Genomic DNA, 22853 nt, shown 5'->3' on the forward strand with positions numbered 1-22853 from the left:
TCCACGCGCCAAACTTTTCTAGACGTTTCTATTTTTCTACAATCAGTCTCTAGATATATGGATCGGATCCAGATGATCCGTTGATCAACTTCAAAGGTTATATTTTTAACTTCTGTTACGTGGGGTTTTTTGGCCCAATATGGCAGCCCGGAAAAAATGTGAAAAATAGGGCAGGGCAAAGGCACTTTTATTTTAATTTTAAGATGAACGTAATTTTTATTGTACCTTAAACTCGTCAAGGTGATGAATTTTAATAAAAAATATTTTTATTCAAATTTTTTATCTTGATATGATAAATTTTAATAAAAATATATTTTATTAGAATTCGTCACTTTGAGGTGATGAGTTTAAATAAAAATATTTTTTTACTGTAACTCATCACCTCGATGTTACAAGTTTCATGAACAACGTAAAAAATGATATAAATCCCAAAATAAAAATCGAGTGCCCTAATGGACCAAAAAACCCTGTTACGTGTATTAACATTTGGGGGCCGTTGTGCCATGGACTAGTTTTAATGTCAAAAGATAAAAATATTAAAAGCAAAAATATACACGAAGTCCATGTACTTTTGAAAAAAAAATAATGTGACATTCATACTATTTTTTTTTCAATGTGGTCATCCAACTAAAAAAACTCAATGTTGTCAGTTGACAAACGTTTTCTATCATTGACCAACGACTCCATTAATTCCTGCTGACGTGGTTGATTTCTCAAATCAGTTACGAAGAGAATACAACTTATAGCATATAATAAAATAATCAGTTTTCTGGTTGCATGGGCAGTTGTTGAAGGGGAATGAAAAGAATTATGGAGATGGTTTTTGCATAAACTTATGGTTGACTTAGAGCATCCTAATAGTAAATGACTTACACTAATGTTGGTAAATGACGGAAAACACTAATCAATGGCCACATTATGTTTTTTTTCTTCTGAATTTGAGGGTTATATTAAAAAAATAGTACGAGAATCACATTAATTCTTTTAAAAGTACAGGACTTCGTGTACCCTTTTATTAATATTAAGATATATAGAATAATACACATCTTATATAAATTTTATTTAAAATTTAAAATTTAAAATCACAAACCTTAAAATATTAAAATTTAAAAGTATAAACCTTAAAATATTACACTCTAAATATGAAACATGACATCAAAAAGAGATAATTGTCTAAATTTTAGTTTACACAATATTCATATATAATAATTTTTAATTATATATTTTTATTATTTATATGAGTAAGTTTACACAACTCTACCTATTTGAACAAGAAACTCTAAATCATAAACTCCTACGCATTATAAGTTCTAACCCTAAATTTTAAATCTTAAATTCTATATTTTAAAATAGAGCATTTAGGGAGGATAACAATCCAATAAAATCCAAACCCTAATTTTAATATACCAACAAGAAACTTCAATTATTGTTCTCTTTGTTATACCGATAATAAATATATGACAGTAAAATTCATAAAAGAATATGGGTAAAGTAAACAAATGGTCTCCCAATTATAAGGTATTATTTTATTACGTTCCTCAGTTATTAAAAGTTATAAGATGGTCATCCGACTATAGTGTGTTGTTTTGTTGACTCCCTCGACTATTAAAAGTTATGAAATGGTCATCCAACTATTCATAATGTTCCAAACTCGTCCTTTTCCATTAAAAAATTGACAGATTTTGAGTTAAACGTTAACTTGCTGATTAAAAATATAATCATAAAATCTCAAACACCTATCATATTTTAGCCATAATGTTAACGTCCAGTTCAAATGACCATCGATTTTTTAACGAAAAAGGACGAGGTTGGGACATAATGAATAACCGAATGACCATTTTGTAATTTTTAATAGTTGAGGGACTCAATAAAGCAATACTCTGTAGTCGAAGGACCATTTTATAACTTCTAATAGTCGATGGACTTAATAAAAAAAGTATCCTATAGTTAGGGGACCATTTGTATACTTTTCCCATTATTATATTAGAAAATTTAATTCTACGCTAACACAAATGGTGGTAGCGGTGCACTCCACCGCTGGCCAGAGATTAGTGAAGGGGGCGACAGGTTTGGGAAACCTGTCTTAATTTTTTTTAAAGTTTGGTTTCAATCCAATGAGAAAGAAATAATCTGGAATTTAAAATCCAGAATAATTAACTATAACACATATTTTTAATAAAATATATTAGAATAGTGCTCTAGCCTAAACGATAGGGCTTGGGCACTATTACTTCTTCTGTTCACGGGCTCAATCCCGTCAAACCCTTAGGGTGCGTTTGGTTCACGGAATGTAAGATTACCAGTGGGAATAAAAGATTACCAGGGAATAGGATTACTGGGAATGTTGTATTTTGTGTTTGGTTGGTTTAGCAAGAATGTAAGATTACCGTGTTTGGTTAAAGGAATAAAAGATTATTGGAATGTATATTTGACCAAATTGTCTTTATTATATATTTGTATAATATTACAAATTGTAAAATATTTATATATTTTCTTTAAAAAATTAAATTCATAATATTTATATAATTTTTTTTACAAAATTAAAAATATAAAAAATGTTTAATGAAAGGGTAAAATTTTTTTAACCCCTGAACTTCATATAAAATTTTAATTACAGACTTTTTTTTATAAATCTAAAATAATTTAAGGATAAATTTGTAATTTAACATTCGTAGAATTTTTATTATTCAATGACAGAAGAAGGATATTTTTGAAAAAAAATAAAAATTTAAGGGCATTTTAGTCCAAAACGCTGGTAATGTTACAATACCTAAGGGAAGGGAGGTAATGACATTCCTGATAATATATCCCAAAAAATCTACTATTGGTAATAAAACATTACCGGGAATAAGATTCCTGGCCAACCAAACATGGGAATGTGGGATTCCCATCCCATTGGAATCCCACAATCCTTGAACCAAACACCCCCTTATAGTTTTTTTAAAGTTAAAGACCGATGAGATAATTCCAGCTTAGGTCTCTGAGCTTCCTGTAATTATCAAAAATTGACCTCAAGTTTTCAAAAAATTTTACGATTTGGTCCTCATAATTAATTAAAATTTAATTTAAATCAAAACCAATGAAAATCATGGTGTGATAGTGACACATATGCAAGTATCTTTGTCCCTAACAAGGGATAGACAAAAGAAACATACTGGAATAGTCGTCGTTTTGAAAATTTAAAATTATTTTATATTTTAGATTTTATGTGTATATTTTTTTATTAAAAACATGTTTTTGTCTCTCTAAAATTTTATAAATTTAAATCTCTTCTCTTAAATTTTAAAAAATCAAATTCATATTCTCTAACATAAATTCATGTATCTGTATCTCTGTATCTAACATTTGTCACCATCATCAATTCCTTCGTAAGTACCTTCTTTCAGAACATGTTCGAACATGATCTTTGCAATGCCTTAACAAAACAATCATTATTGTTTTGATTGAAAACAGCATGGGTTCATGAATGTCAGAAAAAGAAAAGAAAATAATTAACTAAATTCCACTTTTTCCCAACATTACTATCTAAAACGTCAACGTTTTGTTCACACATTCAGTGACACCTTGCAGTCTTCATCTCCATGCATGTGTCCAGTAATTTTACGTTTAGTCTTCTTTGAAATTTTAAAATTATTATATATTTTTTAAGTTTATTTTTGTTTTTTAAAATTTTATAAATTTAAATTCACGTTATAAAATTTTAAAAGTTTAAATTCATTTCCTAACATAAAATCTTAGGTAGATCTCAATTTAGTAGGTTTCTTGTAAAAAAAAACAGCCGAATTGTAATCATTAGGGTTTGTAGCTGAACTCGAATTAATTGTGAGCATAATTTATATATGTTTGAAAACGTGGCGGAAAGCCAATGATACCACGATTTACATGAAACCGATTTATGTGCATTGAATTTGGAAAGGTTTACGGGGGAGGAATAATCCAGGGTGTGCTGGAGGTGACGAAAAGCGGTGGTTTGGGAGGTGGGAGGAGGACGGCGGTGGTGTGGTGGTGGTGGAATCATGTGGGTTGCCCATGTGCATTTGCGTTGGACAACATGCACTCAAAGCAACAAACACATGCAAACCAATAAAACTGTAAAATCATCTTTGGATCGGATGACAACTAGGGTGTGCAAAAATATCATATCTGATCAATTCGATATGTTGATCCAGTAATTTGATCTGAAAATTCGAATATTCGATCTGTTTTATGATTTTTCGGATAATTCAGGTATGATATTTGAAAAAATTTCAGATAATCCAAAAATATATTGAGATTTTAGATTTTACATACCTATAGCCTAATAAATGAATAACTCACTAACTCATTAAAAGCTCTAACCTAATAACAATTAGAATATCCGATTTTTCGGATTGAATACATATCACTATTTTAAGTATCTGAAATTTTCGAATATCTGAATTTTCAGATTGTATCTGATATCCGAATTTGCACAACCCTAGTGGCAACAAGCGATAGACCAAAGAGTGGGATAGTAGCTCCCTAAAAAATTTAAACTATCATATTTTTTAGATTTTTTAATGTATTTTTATTTAAAATTAGTTTTTATCTCTTAAAATTTTATAAGTTTAAATTCAACCTCTAACATAGAATATTGTGTCCGTCCCTGACCTCAACAATTTGATTTAATGTAATTTTAAAATATATATCGCCAATGTATATACTATTTTAATATTTTTTAAAATTAAATTAAACTTGATTAACGTGAACTAACCTTCATAATTAAGATTATTTTATTTATCAATTTTTTAAAAAAACATATTTTTAATTAATGATAATGATTAGTTCATTGAATAAAAGAGAGTACAACAAAATTATAGGAATGATAAAACAATTTAAAAGTTAATCACATTAATGGATCATTTTCATTAAAATCATTGAATTATATAAATTACTCATAAACATCACTATTAGCTATTAAAGATAATTATCATTAATGTTAATATAAAATTGTACATCATCGATAAACTAACATTATCACAATTCAATTATAATTTAACTTTAATTTTTATTTCTTTTTAGTATCTCACCATTAAAAACTTAATGCATTTAATACCTAAACTATCAATTTTGGTATGTTTTAGTATCTAAACTTTTAATTTATTCAAAACTTAAAGTTAAATTTTGAACAGTGTATTAAATTGAAACAAAAACTAAAGTTTTAAATGGTGGGATATTAAAATGAAACAACAACTAAATTTTAGGTATGGTTTTAAAAAATTAAAAGTTTAGATACTAAAATAGATTAAAATTAGTAGTTTAGGTACTAAATGTGTAGTTTACCCTAAAAAACATACAAGGCCCAAAAAATTTATCCACTAGGCTTTTAAACTTTTGGAGCATCATTTTTGGTAAGCCCTTCTCGGCTTCACTGCTTTGCTTAGGGCATTATCGGATCAGGCTGCATCGGCTTTTGCGCTTTGATTTCCCCCATTCTTTCCATTTTCAAGCAAATCCTCAGAGGGTAGCAGGTGTCTAACTTCTTCCCTCAGCTGTTCTTTGTTCAGATATCAAGGTTAGATTCTTGTTTTTTTAACCCGGAATTATATGTATATATGGTTTATTAAGGGAAATTTTATCATTTATTCAGTCCCAATATAAAAGGCATTCAGATTCTTTAGATAAAAATGGAACTTGCCCTTTATGATTGATGTTGTTAGTGCTATTATCGTGGTTATGATTTCACTGATTTTTTGTGTGAAATTAGCTTAATTGTTTCTAATTTTATGTTCTTGTATCAAAACCGGTGGCCGATTGATTCGATCTTCGATCCGCTTTTTTATTTGTTCTTTGGTAATAGGCTTAAGATAGAGTTGAAGAGAAGAGAATAGTAGAGGCAAAAGTAAGATAAATAAAAACCATTTAAATCATAATAATACCTATAGATCATGATGATCCGTAGCGGGTCTTCTTTATTTTTTCTTTCCATTTACTGGTTTTATTGTATTTTATAATTCTTTCCCTTTTTAGTTTTCTATCATGGTTGGTACCATTGACTTTGAGAGCTGTCTAAATGAAATTTATCTGTTTTATAGCATTCTATAACTTGGGTTTTTTATTTGTTTTATTTTTTCCCTATGGATTTTTTTATTACATTTGTTCTGGAATTCATGTATTCTTGACATGTTTGATATATATTTGAAGTTATGTTGTTCCTTATGTCTTTGGTTTCATAATGTTGGGATTAGGAATAACCACTTCTTTCTTTTTCCCCATCACTTTTGATGTGTTAAAAGTTAATTGAGCAATGGCTGAAGAGCAAGTAGATTTTGGAGACGAGGAGTACGGAGGGGCACAAAAGACTCATTATCAAGGGAGTGGAACCATACCTGCTCTTGCAGATGTAGAGATGATTGGGGAGGATGATGAATACGATGATCTCTACAATGATGTTAATGTTGGAGAAGGTTTTCTTCAGTTGCAACGATCTGAGGCACCTGCTCAACCAGCTGGCATGGGCAGTGCTGGACTTCAAGCTCATAAAAATGAGGCTCCTGAACCAAGAGGTGAAGCTGGGGATCCACAAGGGCTGAACATCTCCGGAATTTCAGTTCAAGGGAAGTACGCCAATGTTAGTGCCAGTTATCGTGAACCAGAGGGGCAACCAGCTGTTAACAGACCAGATATAGGATCTGGAAGTTATCCATTTGGGTCTACCAATTCACAAGGGGGCGGTGTCATGGAGATGAACCCCGATACCCAAGTTAAAAATATGGGTTTTCAAGGATTAACTTCAGCATCCTCTAAGGTTGGGAGGACCAGTCCTTCTGGTGTGCCTCAAACGATTGCTAACAACCTTGCTATATCCCTAAATTCAGGTGCTGGTGGTCCTCAAGGAGCTTCTCCAGTTCAACATAATCAAATGGGTATGAATGCAAATCATCCTATGATGAATGAAAATCAGGTTAGACCATCTATAGAAAATGGTCCAACCGTGCTTTATGTTGGTGAGTTACATTGGTGGACAACTGATGCTGAGCTTGAGTGTGTTTTATCTCAATATGGAAGGGTGAAGGATATTAAGTTCTTTGATGAGAGAGCTAGTGGTAAATCTAAAGGGTATTGTCAAGTTGAGTTCTATGATTCTGCGTCTGCAGCTGCATGCAAAGAGGGAATGAATAGTTATATGTTCAATGGACGAGCTTGTGTTGTGGCTTTTGCTTCACCACAAACATTGAAGCAGATGGGAGCTTCTTATACAAACAAAGACCAAGGTCAGCCTCAAGTACAGCCTCAGGGAAGGAGGCCAAATGAAGGTTTTGGGAGAGGTGGTAATATGAATTACCAAGGCGGGGATACAGGAAGGGGCTATGGAAGGGGTGGCTGGGGGCGGGGTGGTCAAGGTGTCGGTCGAGGTGGCGGTGGAGGACCTATGAGGGGAAGGGGAGCTGTAGGTGTAAAGAACATGGTTGGGAGCTCGGCCGGAGTTGGAAATGGTGCTTATGGTGCTGGGGCCTATGGACCAGTACTGGGAGGTCCTGGATTTGGTGGTCCTGCTGGTGGCATGATGCATCCACAGGGTATGATGGGTGCTGTGTTTGATCCAACATATATGGGTCGAGGAGGTGGTTATGGAGGTTTCCCAGGACCAGGTTTTCCGAGTATGCTTCCTTCATTTCCAGCTGTTAATACAATGGGACTAGCTGGTGTTGCTCCTCATGTCAATCCTGCTTTCTTTGGTCGTGGAATGGCACCTAACGGAATGGGAATGATGGGTGTTTCTGGAATGGATGGGCCTCGTTCTGGAATGTGGACTGACTCAAACATGGGTGGGTGGGGAGGTGATGAGCATGATCGTAGGACAAGAGAGTCTAGTTATGGTGGTGAAGATGGTGCTTCAGAGCATGGGTATGGGGATGCGAATCATGAAAAAGGAAGGTCAAGTGGTGCCACTCGGGAAAAAGAGCGAGTTTCTGAGCGTGAGTGGTCTGGAAACTCAGAGAGGAGGCATCATGATGAGAAGGAACGGGAAGTGGACAGGTCTGAACGGGAGCACCGTTACAGGGAAGAAAAAGACAGCTACAGAGAGAATAGACATCGTGGACGTGACCTGGATTATGGTGATGGCTGGGATAGGGGACAATCTTCTTCAAGATCTCGGGGAAGGTCCCATGCAACCCGAGAAGAAGAGCACAAGTCTAGATCAAGGGAGGCGGACTATGGGAAGAAGAGACGCCTACCATCAGAGTGACAAACTATGCTGAGAATGTTTCTTTACTCTCTATTATGAGATTTCTAATTAAGCTTTTGCTCTCAGTTTCCCTCGACTTGGTTGCTATATCATTCCAGCATTCTTTGTGATGATTGTTGATCCCTATGCAGAACGTGGCTTCTTAAAGGTAGTAGTAAGTGCTATGTGGTCATGGGAAGAATAGACTTCCCTTTTCGTTTCTTACTGCATTCTAAGAACGACTATTAGATGAAGAAACTTAGTATTCGTATGTTGGAACTTGGAAAACGTAGTATTTTTATTTAATGGAGATATTCTTTGTGGGGTTGGAATCCTAACATCCTACAGCTGAATATCAACTTTGTGTTTATAATTATCCTCAGAACACTTATTTGAGGGAATGCTTACTTGGCTTGTGATCATGATGCTTAGAAAATCTTCTTGTTCATATGATTGTTGGGATTTGTTCTTTAGAAACATTCTTGTGTTATGTTTGTATTCTTGGTGGATAAAAAATATTTCTAGCTTGTGATCTGGTTACTTCATCATTTTGTTCCTTAGTTCTTTTCTGCATGCATATCATTTTCTATATGCTTTCAATATTGCTGTTTGATTTTTTCTTTTCCCCTTTCAAATATTTGAACCTAAAGTTTTGGTGATTTATGATATATGTGAGATGGGTTTAGGTCTTCCCCATGCAAAGCCATTCTGTTGCAATTTGGTCTTGTGGATGTCTGTCAATTTTCAGCAGAAAAGGCATTTTTGTTAGAGCACCAATAGAAAGAAGGATGGCGTAGAGTATACCCTTATTTTGTTTCTCCTCTAACCCTTCTGTTTCCTTTCTTCTGTCTTTTTTTCACTTTTTTTGCTATCTTTTAACCATGGAATTTAAGGTTCATTGTGTTCTAAAGAACTGTATGATAAAGTCAATCTCTGAGACGGGGGCACTGTCTAAAAGACAATGCTTTACCTAGGATGCTATGGCTTCCAGTTTTAGTCATGCTCATAGTCATTGTGATCCATAGATATTAGGATCATGCCTATAGAACTATTCGTGTCGTCAGCTATTGTTTATTATTAAAATATAATGTGATTCTTGTACAGTTTGTGAGTAATGCATATGGATTGTGGGGTGGTATGTGGCTTTTTCTTTCTCTTCTTCTTTTCCACTTTAATGTCTATTGACATGGGGGTTTCTTTTTATCATCACATCCAGGGAGTAAAATGAGGCAGCTCATTGTTGAGGAAGATGTGTTAGTATGGCTGGCTTCATTGGCCTCTGATATTTGCTTTGGCCCTTTCAAGTGTGCAATATATATATATATATATATATTTGAGCCTGCTAGGACATTGTAACTTCTGGAAAGAAAGTAAATCCAACTGAATCCAAGAATTGGAATGTTGGTGATATGTAGTCTTCTTGTAAAGCATTTTTTTCTTGTAAATTCAATCTGTTGATTAGGTCCATATCTTGTAATGGCATCTTTCCTTGTTTCGTTGTACGTCCCATATTCAGCTTTCCATGTGTCTTGTAGGAGTTTTGTGCAGAAATTGAGGCCAACACTTGTTCATGCTTGTTTATACTTGTAACCATCATGTTAGGTTAGGATAGGCATAGATGAGCTAGATGAAAATTGTAACAGAGGGTCTCGCTAATCCAACTGTAACTGTTGATGTAACATACATATGCCCCAGTTTCTGTTTAAGCACTTGTAAATGCTTGTATATACTTGTAATATATATGTTAGCATAGAATAGGCACAGATGAGCTAGATGCAAATTGTAACATAGGGTTGCTGATCCAACTGTAGCCGTTGATGTAAAACACATTCTCCCCATGCTTGTATACACTGGTAAGTGGTAATCAATATGTGAGCTTAGAATAGGCATAGATGAGCTAGATGCAAATTGTAACATGAGGCTGTTGTTCCAACTGTGACTGGTGATGTAACATGCTCCCCGGTTTTTGTTTAAGCACTTGTTCATGCTTGTATATACTTGTAATTGATACGTTAGCTTATAACAGGTATAGATAAGCTAGATGCAGACTGTACTTAGGGTTGTTGATCCGACTGTAACCGTATATGTAACATACATATTTCTGGATTTCTGTTTAAGCTGTTTATATCCATCAAATTGTAAAGGGTTTCTGGAGCTTTCTTGTTTGTTTCTACGTTCTGTATTTGAGCTAGGCAGAGCTTATCGCTTGCTACTGCATTTTCTGTATTGAGCTAGGCAGAGAATTTCGGGTCGATTCAGGTTTTGTATCGTGGGCAATGACGTTTTTAGTCGTATATATGTTGGAATTAAGCTTGGGAAGGCTATTTTTATGTATTTGTTCTAATGTTCATCTCTTGTATGGATCATGTTTTCCATCTTTTACCATTTTTGGAGTAAACCAATGAAGCATATAATGTTGTATATCAGATCTTTTTGTTTGTCATCCTTTATACCTGTCGTTGTATCTAATGATTTCTATGTTTGAAGTTATTGTTAGGGATGGTAACTCAACCCGAACCCGATCGGGTCGGATTTTTAAAAAAATCGGGTTTGGGTCGGGTTTTTTTATGCACTGTTCGGGTCGGGTTTAAGGTGGAAAAAATCTGACCCGACCCGAAAAATAACTTTACCCTATATATTTAGAGATAATTACAATAATACTTATCTATATATAATTTTTTTCAATTAAGTCTGTTTTTATTGAATAAAAATATATTTTTTGTTATTGTTTCGGGTCGGGTCGGATTTCTAAGTCATATATTCGGGTCGGGTGAAACTTTAATTTCGTCGGGTTGTGTCACAGGTGGAGTACCATTTCTTCTCGGGTCGGTTTGGTGGCCCAAAAACCCGACCCATTGTCATCCCTAGTTATTGTACTTGGTGATATATTATTTTGGAAATTTCTTTTTTATGATATTTTTTATGAAAATCTTATTTTAGGAGAAGATAATTTGTCTTTTTGGTACTTTGGTGATTTAATTTAATTTTCTTCCTTTTTTATTGGTTGAAATATTTTATTGTCAAGTTTGATGTGCTTTGGAATTTGGATATTACAAAAATAATTAGATTTTAGGTTTAATATAAAAAAAGTGTTTAAATTATACTTAAAATTGATTTTTGGTGTCTAAAGAATTATTTTGTTAAAAATATGCCTAGTGTTTTTTTAGGTATAATTTTAGGTGTCTAATTGTCTATCATTGAAAAGGTTCGAGTATAGTTTAGAGATGGGCATGGGTCGGGTTTTTGGTTCACCCGACCCGAGAACAAAGAATCCTCCACCCAACCCGATCAAAATAAAATTTCATCCGACCCGATATATAACTTAGAAACCCGATCTGATCCGAAATAATAAAAAAATATTATTTTTATTAATAAAAATAGTGATTTAATTGAAAAAAAAACTATATATAGAGAGGTATTATTGTAATTATTCTTAAATATATAAGATAAAATTATATTTTTTTGGGTCGGATCGGATATTTTTCACTCTAAATCCGAATCCGACTCCAAAATTTTAAAAAAAATCTGACCCGATCAGATGGGTCGAAATTCGTCGGGTTCAGGTCCCGTGCCCAACCCTACTATATTTGCGCGCTTATTTTATATTAAGCCTGGATTTTATTTGTTACTCGGGCTTTATTTATGTTACTCGGGCTCTAGTATCAGATAAATTTTTAATGTTTTGATATGGTTATTGGCTTGATGATTTCAGATTGTGCTATACGTCGCCATATCATTGGTTGTTTGTTAATTAATTCTCAAATTTAATTAATATCAAAAGAACTTGATTGACTAATTTTTGTTAGAATCTTTTTACCATTTAACCTTTGCAATAATTATGTATGTTGTGATGTTAAAGATGGGTAAATCTTAAGGCACAAATGAAGGCTTTGCTTTAGGCTTATGAAAATAGATACTAACAACCGGTAGCTTTAGTGGGATGAGGCATTCGATCATTTAAGTAAAGTTAGGGGTTTGAATCCTGACAATTGTGAATAGAGTAAATTGGGTTGGGAGGGTATCTTTTGCCTCTGCAGTATCCGATTCGGATTTATCGATCAATAGATCGGATATCGGAAGTTATACAAAAAAATAGATAGCGTGGTTTGGGTACTTATAGAATCGAAGGTATATATAACTTATTTTGAGATAGTTGTTAATTTTTTTAACAAAAAAATATGAGTTTGAAACATATGAATAGTCAGATGATAATTTTGTTATTTTTAATAGTCGAGAGACTAACAAAGCAACACCCTATAGTTAGATGATAATTTTGTAATTTTTAATAGTTGGGGGCTCAACAAAGCATTGCTCTATAGTTAATGGACCATTTGTGTATTTTACCCTATATACATTTGAAGGACGTTATTTAATAATTTCAACCTAGTATTTATGGCGAAGGGCCCAATAGGGCAACTGATTAGGTGCATATACCTTAAGACTAATCTTTAAATGGACCACTTTCAAGTCCCTATTGCCACAATCAATACCATTTCATTCTTTATATGTCAAAATTGTCATTTTCATATCAGAGAAAACCAACTATCCATGTGGCACCCTCTTGTGTTTAACATGAACATTAACAAATTTCTTCTATATATTTTAAAATATTTTATTTTTAAGTTAGTCATAAAAATTCATGTGAAAATATAATTTTTATGAATCAGATCGGTCGAAAAACAACGTAATGAAATGTTAAATCTTTCAAATAAAATTAAGAGTTCAAATTTTGACGTTGTGAATAAAATAAAGGGTCATTTTTATAATGAATTCAGAAGTTATGTACAAAATTCAAATTAATTGATTACTAAGTTGGATATCAATGGTTATACAAAAAAGAAAAGTAGTAGTAAGGGGCTAGGCCTTTTGGTTAAATGGTACAATTGCTATTTTGCTCCTTCTCAATTATATATAACCAATTTAATCCTTCTTTAAAGCGATTAGCTTTGGCCTCCCCAAAATTTATACTTCTATTTTGGTCCCAAAATACAAACGATTATAACACGATTCAGTTGATTTAACACTGGTTAACAGTGACAAAGTTAGAAAATTTAAATTTGTACAAATTTGTTTTTCAAAAATAATTTGGGCTCTAGTCTATTACATAACTTCGTTAACAGCGTGACAAGTACTAAAATTCGAATATAAACATCAATCTCGTTTAACGAATGATATATAAATATCGGTTTAACTTCTTCGTAAAATCGATAATATACTCGAACCCTAAACCAGAATACCCCTCACCTAAACGTAGTTTCCAAATGTATATAATGAGATAAAAGAATGAAATGAAAAGCATGTGAAAATGGGGATTGAGTAAACGGTTGAAATTTTCCTTATCTCTACACATTGGTCCTTATCAACATCAGATATATCTTTAATGGTGCAATTAATTAATGTTTTTCTTTATTTTCTACCACCTTTATTTCTTTTTCAAATTTCCAATTAAAGTTTTCAATAATGTCGGGGATGACCAACGCTTTAGGATAATAATACAGGGACCGCTTTAGAAAGATAAATTTAAATGAAGGTTAAAGTAGTTCATGATTAAAAATATCGTTATGTTTGGATATCTCGGGTTCATACGGATAGTCTGTAATAATGTTTGAACGTTTATTATCAAATTATTAAGAGTCTTATATATATATTTGATTAGTCTGAGGTGATTACAATGTACACACACTTAGGGATGGCAATGGGTCAGGTCAGGTCGGGTCGGATTTTGGGCCACCCGACCCGAGAAGAAAGGGTCCTCCACTCGTGACTCGACCCGACGAAATTAAGGTTTCACCTGATCCGACCCTACCCGAAAAAAAAAATTATATTCAATAAAAACAGTGACTTAATTAAAAAAATATATAGAGAGGTGTATTATTTTAATTATCTCTAAATATATAGGGTAAATTATATATATTTTTTCGGGTCAGATTTTCCACCCAAACCCGACCCGACAAGAACAGTGCATAAAAAACCCGACCCGAACCAGATTTTTTTTTTAAAAAAATCCGACCCGGCCGGGTCGGGTCGGGTTCGGGTTGAGTTGCCATCCCTACACCCTACAGATACAACTGCTCGAACTCAAAACTTTAAAGGGGACCAATACAAACGTTACACTTTTTTTTTTGAATTAATATCTTGTATCCGATCGATTGATCAACTAATCCATATCAGGTATTACAAAGGCGAGAGTGATCCTCCCAACCCAGTTTATATTTGAAGTTTAAAGTTTAAATTTAAACAAATTTGAAACTTATATTATAAGTAAATATGTAAGAGTTATTCACTTGAAATAAACAAATTTGCAGTTTTAATCCTTCAAACTTATAAATTATAAGGTAATATTATAATATAATTACATTTCCACCAATTCAAAATAATAAACTTTTAATTTAATGGTAAAGTTATATTTTAACTCTTCAAAATTCATAATTAAAATTTGATATTCAAAGAAAAAATCTGACTTTGCCTTCAAAATTTAAAGTCCATATTTCAAACAGATTTAAATAAATGCGTATACCATGTTTGAACTATAAATAAAACTAGTCAGGGTGCTGGTAAGGATTTGATCACCTAAAATGATAAAATTACAATTCAAATCCCTCAAACTTATAAAATTATAAGGTAATGCTATAATAAAGTTACGTTTTAATACTCTCAAAATAGTAAAGTTACAATTTAATCCTTTTGAAGTTATAAAATTATATAGTGATCCAATAGTAAAATTATATTTTAATTCTTCAAAAGTTATAATTAAAATCAAATTCTATACATTTATATAACTTAATCCAGTTGATCTAGAGAGGGACATTAGATCACTTAGAGTAAATTGGATTGAGAGAGACAATCTTATAATAAATCTATGTAAAACTCGATATGAAGTAGTTAATCAATATATTAAATATCGATAATTAAACAAAAAAAAATCGAATAACTTTTTTTTTTTAAATTCTATTTCGTTCTAAAATCGAACCGATCGATGAACAGCTGTATGCATGTCAGCCTCTATAATAAAGCTGAATTAGTAGGAGCCAACTGGTGGCTGAAGGCAAAGTCAAGCTTGGGGGTGTGATGAAAAAAATAATGGGGTTTTCCCAAAGAGCAGTTGAGAAAATCATGAAGGCAAAGAAAAGAGAAGATTCGTTTGATAAAAGAGGAGAAGACATCCCTTTCTTTCCTTCAAATATCAAAGGTTTCAACACTAAGCAATCTCTCTCCCTTTCTTCTTTTAAAAAGAACCCATCACATTAGTCCACCAAATTCCCTCATTCCTTGAACAAAAAAACAAAAAGGAAAACAAACCCAGTGAGGCCCATCCATTTTTGCTTCGATTTTCCCTTTTGATTTCTAGAGAAAAGGGGGAGAATCAATGTTGCAGCAACAGCCGAGTAGTAGGTCTTCTTTCAAGGAATCTCTCAAAGCTCTTGAAGCTGATATACAGCATGCTAATAGCTTGTAAGTTTATCGTTTTTTTTTCTGGGAGAATTCCTGCTTTCTTCTGAAATTTCTGTTTCTGGGCATTTCGTTTTGGTTATTTGTGTATGATCGATGGATGAATTTTGATTGTGTTGAATAATCAGTTCTGGGTTTGTAGAGTTTGATATCTTTTTTTTATGGGTTGCTTGGTTGTTCCAGCGGAAAAGAACAAGGTCGAATTGTGATTTTGGTCCTTTTGTTATACTCAAATTTTCATTTTAGTCCGTATACTTCTATTTAATGGTCTCAGCTTATAATAGTAGAAATATTTACTCCTGTTAACTACTTTGGTTAAAATGTTGATTTTTCTTTAAAAGATTCAGTTGGACGGAGCTAAGATGATAGATTAAATGGGAAATATAAATAGTAATATAAAACAGGTAAAGGTCTAATTTTTAAGCTAAAATTAAAAAAATACGGATTAATGTTTAATTTGCTTTATTTATTAAGAAGTATTCATAGGATATTGCTTTTTTTTTGCCTAATATCAAAGTTCATAGGGACTTAAGAAGTATTTAACCAAAACATGGAGGTTGGAACTTAATTTGCCTTGTTTAAAAACTAGTAGGGATCTAAGAAGTAAATTAAAAAAAATACAGGTGTAGGGTTTAATTTGTATAGTTTCAAAACCTTCAAGGATGTAGTTGAACCTTTTTTATCAATAAAATTATAAAAATAGATGGGTGAAATTATATCATATAAAAATATAAGGATTAAATTCCAAATTTGGGCATGGTAGAGGTACCAAAACCGTAATTTGACTGAAGGAGAATGATTGCTTTGTACATGAAGGATTTCATTCCTTGTTACCTGTTTTTCTTTTTGTTATGTTTTTGAAATATGTCCGGTTCGGGTATGTTCAATTTTTCTTTCGAAACATATTCTACGATCGTGTTCAAAATCATGTCGAGCATGGATGTCGGAATAATGTAAACCGATTGTGATGTTTTGGGGTTGAAATTTGCAGGGCAGCTGCTCTACCGGGGGACTTTGGTGGGAATTGCTACCAAATGAGATTATCTTATAGCCCTTTTGCACCATTCATCTTGTTTTTGGTTGAATGGATGGATTATAGTTGTACAGATACCCTTCCTAGTTACTTAGGCCTTCTCCATATACTCGTATACAAGGTGAGCTATTACGATTCTTTTGTTTCGGATGTTTAAATACCCGTATCCGATGCTTACACCCGAGTTGGTTCAGGCGTATGTCGATGGAGTGCCGGCTTTATCCTCCAAAGATAAGAAAGCAACTCTAAGGGAATTTTATGGTATGTTTTACTCTGTTGTTTCTTGGTTCTTTGGCTCTCCTTTTATTTAACTTATTTTGTAAGGTACTCATTGGATCATCGTTTGCAGCTGTTATTTACCCTTTGCTAAGGCAACTTGGCGACGAGCTTATCGAATCAGAAGATAATAACAAAGGCAGGTGCGCGGAAGTTTCGAGCCGGAAGAAAGCTGAAGATCGAAAGAGAGTTGCTGATAAAGATTCGGAGAGAGACGACGAATGCGGAATATGCATGGAGAATTGCACGAAAATGGTGCTGCCGAATTGTGGCCATGCCTTATGCATTAGCTGCTTCCATGAATGGTATTCCCAGCCCTCCCTCTTAAGCCATTCATGTTGTTACATACGGTTAAACCTTTTAGTGGTCTTGATTTGCAGGAATGTCCGTTCGCAGTCCTGCCCTTTCTGCCGTGGCAGTTTAAAGAGAGTGAAGTCTGAAGATCTGTGGGTTCTCACGAGTTGCAGCGACATAATCGACGTGCTTACCCTTGCAAAGGAGAACTTGTGGCGCCTATACCTCTACTTCGAAAAGCTCCCTCTCGTAATGCCCGAGACACATTCATATGTGTCTGATTACATGATCTGACACCACCACCACCACCATCAGCCCATTGTACATACATACATTATCGTATGAGGTAGGTCCGGGTTTATCGATCAAAACCCTCCCGGCGGTTTGTTCAACGGCAGCTGTATATAGTACTTTGTTTGCTGCTTTCGTGTCCCAAGGGTTTTGGAACAAGCAAGCAGGTCAGTCTTGTGTAGAACAACCTGAATATTTATGTAGAAGATGAATAGATGAAAATCTGAGAATAAAAAGAGGGTAATGGCATTCAACTCAGTTTTTTTAAAAACCTGAGTGTTGTAATGTAAAAATATGAACAGATCCTCGTCAATGAATTCTCTTCTTAGTTACTCAAACTCGGATGTATCGTCGTATTCGTATTTGCTCGGTTGTCGTATTTGTGTGTTCGGTTCGTGTATGTTTAATTTAATATTATTTTCTTGTACATTTAAAGGATTCTTGGAGGGTCATATCCAATGGTTATATCTTCTTCAAATTGCAATGTTCTAAACTAACGCAAAGGTGAAATTGCGTTTTGGCCCCTAAAATAATAAAATTGCTGTTTGGTCTGGTAAAAAAGTAAGGTTATATGACCTATTACAATGGTGAAATTGTATTTTGATTCTCCAAAAAAAATGTATAATTCAATTTTAGTCCCTCAGAGAAGATTTTGTAGCTTACTTATAGGGTTAGATAACACTAGGAATATAGGGTTCTAAGACAAGATTTTAAGTGTGTCAATTTGGTATTATAATGAATTGAATCAACAGTAATCTACCCTTTCACAACAAGCGAAAGATTATGCTTATACTTGTTTGGGCATAATGTAAAAAGAATCCTTTAACTTTACATTTTTTACAATGTTGTCCTCAACATCTCTCTCTCTCTCTCCCCCTCTCTTTACAAATTTAACATCAACATTTCAGAAATATTTAAATCTACCCCTTTTAGACAATCAACTAATGGTGGTGACATGAATGAGCGACCTTGATGGTTAAGGGATTGTTGTTATTCTTTGAGGTCTCGGATTTAAGCACTAGGAATGTTAGAGGTGTAAATGTTCAATATCAAATAGTTGACAATTATCTTTGGATAAATAGTATTTTATACTTACTTCAGATTAATAAAAAAAATTAATAGTAGTTCAAGACATGCACATCGCCTAACATATAATTTTATTATTATATAGATCGAGTCAAAAGTTTTCACCTTAAATCTGGTTTAATATGATATTATTCTTAAAAAAATTAATACAATCTGTTAAATTCGAACCTAAATTTCTAAAAAGAAATCCAATTTGTAAAATTAAAATAGATCAAAGGGTAAGTTACACATTTAGTACCTAAACTATCAGTTTTAGTTCGTTTTAGTACCTAAACTTTCAATTTTTATTAAACCTTACCTAACGTTTAATTTTTGTTTTCTTTTGGCAATCCGCCGTTAAAAACTTAACGTGTTTAATACCTAAACAATCAGTTTTAATTGTTTTAGTACCTAAACTTTCAATTTTTTTAAAACATCAAATTTTGAATGGGTGTACTAAAATGAAACAAAAACTAAAATTTAAATATAATTTTTGAAAAAATTGAAAGCTTAGGTACTAAAACAAACCAAAACTGATAGAAAACACAATCTGAATTGTTGTTAATCCTTGAGTTCGTGAGTTTGAGCACCAAGAATGCTAAAAATATGAGCGCTCAATGTCAAATAGTTAAGAGTTATCATGAACATATATTACCTTGTATTTACCTCGGATTAATAAAAAATCATAAAAAAATTAATTTTATTTTAAAAACTTAAAATGCATATCGGTCAGGCCTTACGTTTCCTACGTTAGTAGTACTAGGTCTTGCGGAATGGGAACTTAAAACAATACTTGTCCATGAACACATAATCCATAATTCTAAACTGTAAAAGACTATAAAGAAACTAAATAATACTTATACGAATCGAGACAAACAAGCATAATCGAACTAAGTTGATTGAGAACAGTCAGGGTTAACTGGTGAATGATGTTGAGAAGCGTGATCACCTTTAGAAATCAATATCAGAAAGTGAGTCCAAAATTCCAAAATTTACTTAATTAAATCATGACTTTAAGCAATATACGATGTAAAATAGGCTTTTGGGGTCAGAATTTGACCAAATAGACTTGCAAAAAAGAACTCATGACGTCGAAAAACATAAATTAGGTTGTTTTGGAAAAAGTCAACCGTTAAAGTCAAAGTCAACAGTTAATGATCAACGGATCGATCAAATGGGTCGGATCAACGGGTCAGTGACCAGCCCAACCAGTTCGGTCCAAAGGGTAATCGGTTCAGCCGGTTCAATCTGTCGGACGAGTCCCACACACGTCCGGCAACACGTGGGAGCGCGTGGGGGACTTTATTGTGGCCGAAAAATACCAGAATTTGCAGAAAAATAATCCCAACTACGGGGAATCACTTACAAGGTCAGTTTGTGAAAAAAAATCGATGGAGATGGAGTTTTTAGCGAATTTCGAACATTCAAAACTTCACCGATTCTAAACGGCGATGGTGAACGAAAATCTAAGGACATTGGAAAAACGGGGTCAACGAGACGAACACAATGATACTGGAGGTATCAAACACCTCCTCTCAGTAAGCAACGAATCGAAGAAAAACCAAAAACATTTTGTTGAGAGAGAAAATCGACTAAGGTACCCATTTTTTTCAAAATACCAAATGGTAACCGTGAATATAGGTTTTGGGTATTCAAACCCCAAAATTTATGGGTTAATTACAACCCAAAGCCTTATATTTTTAAAGAGTTCCTAAATAGATTAGTATAATTTTTTTAACCTGTGTTTTGTTGTTATGATGTAGGATTTTATAGTTCATGGCGGGGATCCTACTAGGACTGGAAACAAAATGGAGAATCTATTTATGGGTATGATTATTATCCCTTTTTTAAAGTTAAATTGGAGATTGTCCATGAATTTTATTTCTTATTTGTCTAATGTGATTTAATCTTGTGCTTCTTTCTTTTGGATAATCAAGCTTGGAATTTACGTTGTAGTTGTTTTATTAATGTGGTTTAATATTGTGTTGGCATCTGTTTCTCTCTCTCTCAATATTTGGCGGTTTAAGAGAAAGTAATTGTGGTAATATCGTTAGAAGAATTAAGACTTTTAGTGACCATTTAATTATGAATTAAATATTTTTGTCGCAAAAAGTATATTTTTATGTCGAAAATTATTTTTATCAATTTTGAAATGACTAATTGTGACTTATTTTTATTTTGTTATTTTTTAGATAATAATTGTGACGACTTTGAAGTTCATCACAAGTAATTCGTCACTAATGGTGTTTTATTGTGACTAAAACAAGTTGTCATTATCAATTGGTCACTAATAGTGTTTCATTGCGGTGTTCTAAACTAATGCAATAGTGAAATTGTATTTTGGCCCCTAAAATAAAAAAATTTGTTGTTTGGTATGATAAAAAATGTAAAGTTATATGACCTATTGCAATAGGGAAATTTTAATTTGATTCTTCATAAAAATATAATTCGATTTTAGTCCCTCGATTAAGATTTTGTAGCTTACTTAGAGGGTTAGATAACACTAGGAATCTAGGGTTGTAAGATTTTGTAGTGTGTCAATTTGATATTATAATGAATTGAATCACCCTTTCACAACAAGCAAAATATTACGCTTATGCACGAATCGAGCGATTTCAGTGGTAAAAAAATTGTTATTTCTTAAGATCCCGAGTTCGAGCTCCAGAAATACCAGAGATGTGAGCGTTCAATGTCAAAGGGTTGATAAATATATTTAAATAGATATTATCTTATATTTACCTCAGTTTAATAAAAAAATTATGCTTATACTTGTTTGGGCATAAAAAGTAAAAAGAAGCCATTACATTTTTTACAATGTTGTCCTTAACATTTATTTTTTACAATTTCAACATCAACATTTCAAAAAAATTTAAATCGCCCCTTTTAGACAAGCAACTCATGGTTATGTTTAAAAAATTATTTTAAATCTTTAAATATATAAATAATAATTATAGTATTGTCTCGAGTTAGATCAAAAGATATCATCTTAAATCTAATTCAATCTAATACAGTCCTTCAAAAATCTAATCCGATCTAACTCAAAATATTGATCATATAAGATGAAAACGGGTCGAAATCTATTATACAAATTTTATGTCCATCCTTACATTACCAAATAGAAATTCATCCTCCACCCGCCATTAACTTCGTCTCCTTCTTTGATCTCCCACGACATCCTTCCCCGGTTGTATGTGCCGGTTTCCGTCGGTAACGACGACGGACACGAGCCGGAGTACGCAAAAGGGTCTTCCATTGTTTTCATCATTTGCTGCACTGTTCTTGCTGTTGGGAACCTGTCCCACGACTTTTGTTTATTTATTTATTTATTTACTTAAATTAAGTTAAAATAATAATTTAATGATTAAACGTTCAGAAAGTACAAAATAATTACTAAAATTTTTTAATGTTCAATCTTAATTTCACCATTGTTATTAATAATGAAATCAAACTCATGTTATTTTTTTTATAAAACTAAGAGTATGTTTGATAGACTGAATGAAAAATGAATTATATTTTTTAAAAAATGAATTTCGAAAATCATTTTTTAGTGTTTAAATAATGTTGTGTAAAACAATTTTCAGAATATGTTTTTAATAAAACAAAACATATTATAGATTTTATTATTTAATTACTTTAAATATATCTAATAAAATTTAAAATTAATATTATAATGTATAAGCTTGATCAATATCTAAAAAATTGTATGAACACAACATGTAATGTCCCTATAAATATCCAATATCAACTTATACCATTAGATACCATCCCTTCTTAGGTAGATAAACAACATCAAATCAAAGATGAAATTTGTTTCACCATAATAATTGACAAACAACACAATGTATAAGTACTACATTTTAAAATAATATAATTAATAATAAATGATTTTACAACATCAATAATAAACTATTTTAAACCAATAATATTGTTGAAGTGCATAAATATTGTTTAAGTTCATACTTATTAAGAGTACATCATACTTATTAATACATCATAATATCCAAATACATAATTAAGAGTACATCATAATAATACAATAATACCGTCCCAGTGCATGGTTAGTACTACAACATATTAATACATCATTATTGTTTAAGTTCGTACTTATTATCGAACAACACTTTAAAGCTACATATTTTTAACCTTGGGTAAACTTTTGAAGCCAAAGTTTTCTATGTTTTGTTTTCTTAGCCAGAAAAACTTTGGCCTCGTACTCATTCTTTACTAGAAAATCAAATATATTGCAAAGAAATTCGT

At 32.5% G+C, this 22853-nt stretch overlaps 2 protein-coding genes across 4 annotated transcripts; both read left to right on the top strand.

Annotated features, from left to right (window-relative positions):
* The first annotated feature begins 5360 nt into the window (after window positions 1-5360).
* LOC120183278 (cleavage and polyadenylation specificity factor subunit 6-like) lies at window positions 5361-10013 on the top strand. 3 transcript variants are annotated; one of them, XR_005521936.1, is made up of 3 exons: window positions 5361-5534; window positions 6255-8363; window positions 9405-10013. XR_005521936.1 is itself a non-coding variant. In XM_039188007.1 (2 exons), exon 2 carries the CDS (start codon window positions 6266-6268, stop codon window positions 8207-8209), a length of 1944 nt encoding a protein of 647 aa, XP_039043938.1. In that variant the 5' UTR covers window positions 5361-5533; window positions 6255-6265; the 3' UTR covers window positions 8210-8636. The 3 variants fall into 3 exon arrangements, 1 of the variants encoding a protein (XP_039043938.1); XR_005521935.1 differs by having other exon boundaries at window positions 6255-8357; XM_039188007.1 differs by lacking the exon at window positions 9405-10013 and having other exon boundaries at window positions 5361-5533; window positions 6255-8636.
* A 5294-nt stretch (window positions 10014-15307) lies between these two features.
* On the top strand, window positions 15308-17831 carry LOC120183268 (E3 ubiquitin-protein ligase AIRP2-like). The gene is made up of 5 exons (XM_039187996.1): window positions 15308-15640; window positions 16629-16791; window positions 16865-16931; window positions 17020-17251; window positions 17327-17831. The coding sequence occupies exons 1-5, from the start codon at window positions 15555-15557 to the stop codon at window positions 17532-17534; spliced, it is 756 nt and encodes a 251-aa protein (XP_039043927.1). The 5' UTR covers window positions 15308-15554; the 3' UTR covers window positions 17535-17831.
* The last annotated feature ends 5022 nt before the right edge of the window (window positions 17832-22853 follow it).

The sequence above is a fragment of the Hibiscus syriacus genome, unplaced genomic scaffold, assembly GCF_006381635.1.
Source record: "Hibiscus syriacus cultivar Baekdansim isolate YM2019G1 unplaced genomic scaffold, ASM638163v2 tig00112742_pilon, whole genome shotgun sequence".
Lineage (NCBI taxonomy): Eukaryota > Viridiplantae > Streptophyta > Magnoliopsida > Malvales > Malvaceae > Hibiscus > Hibiscus syriacus.